At 37.6% G+C, this 9,917-nt stretch overlaps 2 protein-coding genes across 3 annotated transcripts; both read right to left on the bottom strand.

The window, feature by feature from the left end:
• Nucleotides 1–65: 65 nt before the first annotated feature.
• Nucleotides 66–3,266, bottom strand: LOC124646087 (tubulin glycylase 3A-like). Its single transcript, XM_047186129.1, has 5 exons — nucleotides 3,228–3,266; nucleotides 3,052–3,147; nucleotides 1,812–2,973; nucleotides 1,118–1,633; nucleotides 66–1,036 (listed from the first exon to the last, which is right to left on the bottom strand). Exons 1-5 carry the CDS (start codon nucleotides 3,264–3,266, stop codon nucleotides 213–215), a joined length of 2,637 nt encoding a protein of 878 aa, XP_047042085.1. The 3' UTR covers nucleotides 66–212.
• A 687-nt stretch (nucleotides 3,267–3,953) lies between these two features.
• Nucleotides 3,954–8,017, bottom strand: LOC124646086 (tubulin glycylase 3A-like). 2 transcript variants are annotated; one of them, XM_047186128.1, is made up of 10 exons: nucleotides 7,559–8,017; nucleotides 7,281–7,474; nucleotides 6,927–7,102; nucleotides 6,396–6,833; nucleotides 5,943–6,154; nucleotides 5,778–5,868; nucleotides 5,538–5,708; nucleotides 5,211–5,464; nucleotides 4,793–5,139; nucleotides 4,536–4,709 (listed from the first exon to the last, which is right to left on the bottom strand). In XM_047186128.1, exons 1-10 carry the CDS (start codon nucleotides 7,680–7,682, stop codon nucleotides 4,671–4,673), a joined length of 2,046 nt encoding a protein of 681 aa, XP_047042084.1. In that variant the 5' UTR covers nucleotides 7,683–8,017; the 3' UTR covers nucleotides 4,536–4,670. The 2 variants fall into 2 exon arrangements, with proteins under 2 accessions (XP_047042083.1, XP_047042084.1); XM_047186127.1 differs by having other exon boundaries at nucleotides 3,954–5,139; nucleotides 7,559–8,016.
• Between the last annotated feature and the right edge of the window lie 1,900 nt (nucleotides 8,018–9,917).

The following is a 9,917-nucleotide window of genomic DNA, read 5'->3' as shown; positions in this document are numbered from 1 at the left end:
GTTTTGGCTTCTAAGTCTCAGTGGTAGGTAAGAAAAAAAACAGTATCTATTTGAAAAGACTTGTATTAACGATTGATCTATCGGTGTTTTCTAAAAGTATAATTATTTACAGATTAGCTTGAAGATGTTTGATTATGGTTTTAATCATAGCCGTCATCGTCATGAAGATTACCTAAGTTTATTTTCATATTTCTGCAAATTATGTTATTCATTTATGTGTGTACAATGCTGTGTTCCATGAAATATTCCCTTTCTTTCTTACTGATGAAATTAATCAGTTTCGTTGTAGCTTCCAGCATGATTTCTGTTGAAGGTGATGTGGACTGGGCGCTTTCTTTACTAGTTTGCCCAAACAGTCTTAACACATCCAGTTGCTTGTAATCATTGATTATCTTTTTAGGTGAATCTTCTTCATAAGCACTTTCATTATCTACGGGTTCATCGTCAAGCTGGCTAAAATCAAATGCTTCGTGATGCTGTACATTTTCGAAAGAGACAAATCGGTTCATAGATTTGGTTATCATAGCTTTGAAGTCTGTAACACTTTTAACCATGTGGGCAGAGGCAAATGATTTAATTGAACCTGTGGCACATAAAGCTTCTTGTCTTGTTTTCATATTGGAACTGTGTTTTGAAACAATTCTATCCATTAGCTCTTCCAACTGTTCTGTTACCACGGTTGCTGCAACGTTTAACTCGTAGTCAGATCGCGAATGATGGGTTGTTGTTTCTTGTTCTTTCTTCACACACGCGTGACTATCATCTTCAGGTTCTATCATGATCGTGTCGGTGTCATACGCCTGTTTTATTTTGTCCAATATAGTTTCAATATTGTGTCCTTTGTCTATATCTACATCATCGTCGTAATTCTCTCTTAGATCAATATTGCCTTTGTAGAAGTAATCACTGGGTAAAGAGCAACCTCGAACATATAAGTCTAAAGCTCCTCCATACCTCGGAATGGTCATAGGCTGTCGGTAAATGCATTCAAATTTTCCCGTTGGTGCGGATGGATTTTTCGCGCGATCTATTACAACTGAAAATATGTTCAAAATGTTAATGCCTAATTTATTTTAACTTAATATAAAATAGTAAAAACATCTTGAATGTTGTTTACCTTTTACTATATCTGTTAAAACAGCCGGACAAATTTTTGCGGTTACGGGGGTGGTGTGGTTTAGATCTGGACATGAATTGATCTCAATAAGCCACGGTTTATATTCTTTGTCTAGAATAAAATCACAGCCATATAGCTCGAAGCGATTTTTGCAAACTGACAAAGAATCCTGGCAACTTAACATGATGCCAATAATAGATTTCTTCATTCCGGGGTAGATGATTTTATCCCATACTTTGCCCTTGTCGATCCTGTTCAAATAATCTTTATATTTATCAGAATCCCACATGTTTGCATGAGGGAGTTCCTCATGTCTTCCGGCGCAGTTGGTGTATTTCCTTTGAACAGCATTGTTAGTCAAATGTATGGATTCATGATAGCTCCTAAGATTGTACTTCTGCGAGCTGAACTTTAAGTAACAATCTTTATACATCCATACAACTAGTGGGTAGGTGCTTGTAACTAAACAATATTGTCTAATGTCGAATTTGGTTTCGTGAATCAATAACGGCTCTTCTGCAAATAAGATACAAAATATTTTGTGTTACTAACATTCACTTGCTAGAAATAAATGAAATGTTGATCATAATTCTACAATTCAACATCAATTACCTATCATCATGCTGCCCTAATATTATTTGGATTAGTAGTAGGGATACAGATATCAATTTCGGGAGAAGGAGATAAAACTTACCAATGTATTTTTGAATTACGTATTTTGCATTAGCTTTATTGAGCAGATTCGTGATAACTGCTAGTCTAGAAGCCATTCTTATGCCTCTACCTCTAGAATTATGCGCCGGCTTGATGATCCAGATGTTATGGCACCCTTCACAACTCAACTGAGGCCTGTACTTGTGCATTTCTTTGAGTAAAAATTTTGCATATGCCATATACAGAGGTAACTTGTTCTCTGTGTCCAATTGGAAGACGTCGTCTTTTGCTATTATACGGTAATATTTTTTTAAGAAAGCATTCCACTGACCGGGAGATACGCTGCTAACGGATTTGTCAATATCCTTGTTTTCTTTTCTGTATAGATACTCCTTGCACCGACTTAAAGCAAATAACACCACATTTAATGAAATCTTTCCTGTCTCCATAAACACTGGCCTTTCGTTTGCTTCCATTGAAAGGACCCACTTTAATAGGCTAGTACATGCTGTTATTTTGTAATCTTTGACGAAGCCCTCTATATCTCCTGGATCACAGGTGTTATAACTGCGCGGCCCAATAACTTCTGCGACGTCTTCTATGTAAAACCAGTAATTCCTCTTCATTGATGAACATAGACCCTGCTTTGACGTCCACATAGCGTCCGTCTTAAGCTTGTTGACAATAGTGGGATATTCTTTCGTCATATCAATGACGGTATCGCGGAGTTCTTCTCTTGTGCGCCAAATGAAATTAGGAGGGTATTTCTCAACGAAGTTGGATAGGAGCAATCTCTCCAATTCGTTGTGTATCTCGGCAGGTTTATTGGAAAAAGAGCCATTTTTTATTTTGGATAGATTCATTTTGTTTGCTGGTAGTTTTTCTACCCATCCCCGTTCAAGCAGAGCCGCGCGTACAGCATTGCAACTGCCATAAACGGAAAAGATTTTACTGTTACGTATGGCTTCTGCAGCTTGATTTTTCAAAGTTTTGTATCGATTAGATTTGGCCTGACAACTACAGATGAGGTAACTTTTTTCCTTCGGTGAGAGTCCTTCGGGACGGTTTGTGCTCCTGTATTCCATGGTCTTCTTCTTTTTGGTCAAATCAATTTTTAACATGTTATCGATGGCAAATTTCACTGGGGATTTTATTGGTTTTATTGGTTTTATATCATCACCCTTGTCTATATCATCCGAGGTCTGCAATAATAAACAAGCGGTCGAGTTTTTCATTGCGTTTAATTATTTTCATACTATTTAAGTATTAAAAAACCTTACTATAGGTGGACTTTTCTTAAAAATACCGGATGCACGGCTCTTTCGTCCATGCTTTACTGGACTTAAATCTTTTTTAGATTTAGTTTCTGTTGCTTTCTGTGGACATAAATGATCGTTATTAACTACGTTTTTTCTATGAAGCACAAAATACATTTTAAATACAAGTTCATAGTTACCTTTTTACGTTTTATAATTTTCTTTTTTCGGCCCGGCATTTTTAAGCGGATTCATTTTTAGTCAAGGGTAAACCTGTGTGTTCTGTATTTATCATAAAAAATAGGATGAGAAATAAGCGTAACATAAAACTTGAAAGAAAATGATGTAATCGTTAAGTAGGTACGTCTAGCTGCCCATAAACAACAATGCTCTGTGGGTTTCCACTTTGTTGTGGTTTGTTAAACTTACTGTGCAACTTAATTTTGAATCATGTTCCTAATATCATAATGTGGGCAACGGGACTAGTGCAGTCAAAAATAGCCCTAGTTTCTCTGTATGTCGCCGCCGCTTATTGTAAGAGCAGAATCACTATAGCTTCTAGGTTAATCAATCTTTCTTTATTTTAGGCCAAAATTAATTATTTACTCACTGGGTAAAATAAAACAATTACCTTTTCACTTATTGGCGACATTTTTCTGTAATTATTATTAACATTATTGGCCGCAGTTTATAATTTTTATTTTATTTTTTTACATTTTACCGCATAATTTCAACAAAAAATTTGATGGAACACACTGACGTTGACGACTTAACATGAGATTTTGACAATGATATACTTATCTATTTTCTTACTGAACAGTATTTATTACTTGGAGTCACATAGGGAATGAGGCTTAAACGGAAAAGGTTCCATGGAAATCGGGAGTGTCTGTAAATAAAATATTAATGCATCACAAACTTTCATATTTTATTTTATATTTATAGAATTTGAACATGCCAACAGTCGATAGGGAAAAATAATATTATCATAACAATTTCAAATGTGAAAATTCGACATAACATTCCAGAGTCTTATAAGTCTTTTATAAACTACATAATCAATTAGCAAATATCAAACTTTGAACAATTTCGAACGTGAATATTATGAATTCATATTTGAACACATTTTAATAAACTATTTCTTTCTTTTCAAGAAAGAGTTAGAAGATTCGTCATTTAGGGGCGAAGCAACTACCCTGTAAGGTGCATATATCGAGGTGCAACTCTTTGAGAATGATATAGATTTGTTTTTGTTCCTGTCATCACCCTGTAATTTACAGATACTTGTGCCTATCGCGCTAAGATTTTTAATTGGATTGGAATCATCCAGGCTTTTTCGACGGTTAATAGGATCTAGCGATTTTCGATTTGAACTAACTACTTGGCTGGATTTAGCGGTGCGCGCTGGTCCGGTAGGTTCGGGTCTGCTAACTACTTTATTCTGTACTGATATTGTGGACCGGAGAATACTAGCAGTTTCCCGTTCCCACTCAATAGGATCTATATAACAGCGTTTATTACCGACCGACCTGTCAACCTTGGTCTTCTCGGCTTTGCTCGCTGATTCAGTCCGGTATTTACCAGTCTGATTAGCGAATTGACCTTCATCTGGTCGACAGCACGAATGAGGCACGATTCGTCGTTTACAGTCCGTATTTCTTTCTCGTCTTCCTCGATGGGTCCTAAAAGAAAGTGACGATTTACGCTTTTTCGGTCCGCTCTTTAGCGAGATGCTGGATTTGACAACAGTAATAGCCTGGCGTACCGTGAGGGATTCTTTGGGCCCTAATACAATTCCGTCTCTATTTGTCGGTAAAGCGTCGTACGGGTTCAACCAAGTGAGGAAGTCTGTTATGATTGGACCGCTGTACTCAGCTGGGACCGGCTGGTCTTGATCTGCGATGATAGCGTCTCCAGAGGGTACGCGGAGTGGTGATGGATTAACTATAATTTTTGGCTCATGTTTACGCTCTTTCAACTTCCTTACAACCCGCTTGCCGTTAATACACAAGGATAAACCCAGATACGCCGGAGCCTTTGGTATGGTTTGTTTGTAAGCTAATTCAAAAGTTCCAGTGTCTGCTTCCAGATTGTAGCGCCGGTCCAGAACAACTGAAAAGTACCAATCGATATGAGTTTAGGATGCGATGAGGGTACCAACCTCTCAGTGAGATTTTAATCACCTTTTATAACGTCCTCTAGACATTGAGGACATAATCGAGCAGTAACTGATGTAGTGGGCGCTAGATCTGGACTAGAGTTGATCTCAATAAGCCATGGTGTGAAATCTTCAGTCAGCATAAAATCAGCTCCATATAGTTCGAAGCTATTTTGTCTTTTATCCATGCTCTCCTGGGATGCTAACATGGCGCCAATCAAGCATTGTTTAATCCCAGGATATATTTTCTCCTCCCAGAGTTCATATTTTCCTATCTGTCTTCAAAACGTCAATAAAATTGTAAGTAAGTTAAATATTTCGTCAAAAATTAAGATGACATTTTGATTCTTACCTGAGATAGGCTTTAAAAGTATGACAGTCCCACATGTTCTCATCTGGTAAAGCTTTGTCGCGCTCACTCACGTTCTTATATTTCGTCTGCACGGCATTGTTCGTGAGATGTACGGACTCGTGGTAGTTCGACAAACTGAATATTTGTGAGCTAAATCTTAGGTAACTGTCCCTGTAAGTAATAAAATACTGCAGTATATAATAACTTCACGATACATTTTAAATTTTTTATTGCTCTTACTTGTACACCCAAATGGTTAATGGCTGACAATTCGTAATAAGAAACCACTGGCGTATATCGAATTTAGTGTTGTAGATCACGAGAGGATTTTCTGCAAGCAAAAATGTGCATACAGTACAAGTAATCACAGTCATACATTGAACAAAGAGAGCAGCATAACAATACCAATATATTTCTGTACGACGTATCTAGTTTTCTGAGCGGGTATGTTTATAAGGCCTATTATGTCTTTGATGTTATTCATGAGCTGAATGCCCCGGCCGCGGCACTTGTTTCCAGGCTTCACGATCCATATGTTTAGTACGCCATCGATGTCTATTTGAGGCCAGTACTTCGTCATTGTAGCTAAAATCTTCAAACCCTTCCTTTCCAATTGCCTGTAAAGTAAATATTAAAAACATTATTGCAATGGGTTCGTAATCTAATTTTATAAAAGTGACATCAATGAATCACATAACGCGTCATTGTTACCATTCAACTGGTACTAAAATAATAAATATTGATGAATTGTTTTCAACGATTCTATTGATAAACAGTGATCTAATTACTGAAATGTTGACATAAAAATGTTTACACACAAATAGCGACAAACGCATTGATTACGAAATAGCTGCGTACCGAATGTTGAAACTTTTGTCTTCCATAAACTTGGCTTTCTCGTGGACCAAGAGATAGTGGTGCGTCAAGAACTGATCCCATTCATGTTCCCAGACATGCGCTTGGTCTTCTGTATCATCGATGTCCTTATGAGTGAGGAACACGATATACTCGTTCAATCTACTGATGGCAAATTCTATTGCAGTGAATGGAACTTTTCCGTTAGCCGTAACTAGATCTTGCTCGTTGCTCGCTTGTAATGCATTTGATAGCCATTTAAGGACACTGATGCAGGCTGTTATTCTAAAATCGTCGATAAATTCCTCGAGGCTGTCGGAGTTGTGGATGTTGTAACAGCGTGGGAACTTAGTTAACGCCACTCCCGGTTCGGTGTGCCAGTGCATTTGTGTCAAAGATGTAGTTAGGCCTTCTTTTGTTGTGAAAATCGATCTGCAAAACCTATCAAAACAAGTTTTACTCATTTGGTTAAAAGCATACATACACGACTTATAAGCATTGGGCTCAGAAGAAAATATATATTCTTATAGTTACCTGCTTATTATGACATCCTTGTTACTAAGCAACCAATCATACTTGTCTCTCTTGGTAGTCCAGAGAAAGTCCACAGAATGGTGTTCCATGAATTTATATAAAATCATTCTTTCAACTTTGGAGAGTTCTTTGCCATGCAATTTTTTGGGATCCACGTTCGTTGGAGGATGGCGGACCTTGAATTTTTTATAGAAACAAGCAACAGGTATATGACTATGTTTTTAATTGACTCCTGTGACCCATGTATAAACTAAATATATAAATAAGACAAAGTAGGTAACTAATTAAATAGTATTTTAAAAAGTACAAATAAGTTAACATGTAACTTACCCCCGGCGGTAAGCTATGGAATACCTTATGGGACTCATATTTCTCAATCCACCCTCTCTCGAGGAGTGCTCGGCGCACCGCTGGAAATCCTCCTCCTTTTATCATAAACACTTTATGATCCCTCATGGCGCTATCAGCGATCTTTTTCAGCTCATTCCATCGTTCGCTGCTCACCCAACTTTTGTATTGCTTTAATTGTTCGCTCGATGAAGAAGATTCTGAATCCAAATAATTTAGAATAAGATTACCACCTTCATGTACAGGAGGTTTTGCCATACGAGACTTAGAGGAGTACAACAAACCTGGGCCATGTTCGGATTTGGAGAACGAGACAGCACTCGACGGCCGCAGCTCCCTCTTCCCCGTGCTATCTCGATGTAACTTCGAGTCTGACGCGCTCTCCTCAAGCTCCATCGTTACAGCCATGAGCCTCGCTTGCAACTCACTAGAATTCTGCAATAGACCACTCTGTTACATGTGACCAACATTTTGCTTCCTATTCTGTAAGTTCATGTAGACGTGTACACAGTTCGACAGTTTAACTTCGACTGGCCGACTAAAAATAACCCGGTAGTGCAATAACCTACTTTATTTTAACCTACATCGGGGGTCCTTGGCTATCAGTAGCATCCGTGTACATCCCCGCCTGGCACCTGTGCGAATGACGTCATAAAGTACCTACCTCCTTGGGAAATCGTGCATAATGTAGTTACACGGAAATTAATAAACCCAAATTACTCTTACCTTCTATTATCAGGCCAGTGCTTAGAGAACTAGGTTAAAAACGAACGCAATAGCATTCATAAAATAAAAAGTTGATGTTGTTTAAGTTATCAAGATTAAACTGTAAATTTATAAATGTAACATTTCCAATTTCGTTAGATATATTTTATCATGATCTAATATTAAATATCGTCAATTTGCTGATGGCAGTTCAGGTATTATAGGTACAGTGACGTTAGTTACAGATAGAAAATACTCGTCTGAAAAAAGGTTTTATACCTTATAGGTTGGCCTAATCATATGCAAACTTTTTGATTTACCAAAAAATAAGTATAAGTTCGATAAAGCTTACTGACCGAGTGAGTCAATTCGCTAATTCGCTAACGACATTGCCTGTGGTCATAGAGCCCTAGGCTTTGGCTTGGCTTGTTCATATCATGAATAAGCTAGGTCAAATTGCCATCTCATTTTATAAACTTTTGCCGCATATTCCATGAGTCATTTAATTATGAATCGTAGTTTTTCATTATTCGTCCAGCTTCACGTGTTGGAAAAAACAGTGCCACTTCAAAATCTTTGATATTCCGCTTCGAACCGCGTTGCGGGTGCCCTCCGTCAATATCAATACTGATGGTTAGGTACCTACTCAAACTTTGCCAATGAAGGACCGGGAGGATACAACCAAGATTCAGGGCACCGAAATTCCAGTTGTCTTCTAATTTCAAAAGGAGTCTGGATTAAATCTGACTGTGCTCGCTTAGGTAAACAAACATAAATATGTTACTGGGAACTAATCCAGATTCCTGCTCCAAGGATATTTGTAAAAGGGAACATTATTCTTAGTAAGTAGATAGGTAAACAATGAGTGCTGTTGTCAGGTTATTAATGACCCTTCGTGCATATTTCAAACATCACTATATAAAGACAGCGTAACGCAAACCATGCCGATTGAGTTGCAAGTAATTATCAGTTGCGTGATCAACAGTTGTAAATGACTGGCCACATTTTATTGTATAGTGCAAATGAACGCATTATTAGCGTCGCTATTCTATAGGCGGTTATATTAATTTGTTCCGGTAATTTAATTGATATTTTTGATTTAGGTACCTACTATTTGTTGCTTATTTGACCATGACTGTATTAGCTGAAAGACGTCTAGTTTCAAGTTGTTTCCACCCAGCCAGTGACAGATCTACAGTACGGCACTGTTGGCATGCTCTAATTTAATCTACTTGTTACGTCGCACTTCTTTCTTTTCTGTACTCTGAACTCCCTTATGTCCTACTTTATGTACTACCCCTATGTACTTCCCTATGTAAATTCTTATGTAATAGCTCTATATCCTTCTGCTATGTAGGTACTTTCCTTATGAACTTCGTTACCTCTTATGTATGTACTTTCTCTATATATTCACTTATATGTACTCCCCAGCACAATCTAACCGCGCCTAGTCCCCTATTGTATACACTCTTATGTACTACCCCTACGTGCTGTCTCATGTACTCTCCATATTATGTAGGCACCTGTATTTAATGAATGTGAAGTTTCATTTCAACCATATCGGATGGATGAGCCCACAACCGTTTTGAGCGCTAGACTAACCCCAGTATCAGCCTATTGCTACCTACCTACTTACACTACCCTAATTCTTGTACTCAACGGTAATTTTCACTGCTTCAAAAGTTTGTTAAGTTAAGAGGGCCATTAAAGAACAAGTCAAAAGGAACTTTTCATTTATAGTAGATGCTTAAAGGTATCATAACATGTAATCGAGGTTTCTGAATTTAATTTGTCTTCTCTTGATTAAAAAAAATGTGAAAGAATTTGAATAAGGGCGGGAAGGAGGTTTTTACCAAACTGAAACGTAAGTTGCGAACTCAATGAACAAAACGCTTTGAGTAGTACGATTGTTTTATACAAGGTGGCAGCACAGAACCA

Source organism: Helicoverpa zea, chromosome 3 (genome assembly GCF_022581195.2).
Source record: "Helicoverpa zea isolate HzStark_Cry1AcR chromosome 3, ilHelZeax1.1, whole genome shotgun sequence".
NCBI classification, from domain to species: Eukaryota; Metazoa; Arthropoda; class Insecta; order Lepidoptera; family Noctuidae; genus Helicoverpa; species Helicoverpa zea.
This window is presented reverse-complemented; position numbering and strand designations above follow the sequence as displayed.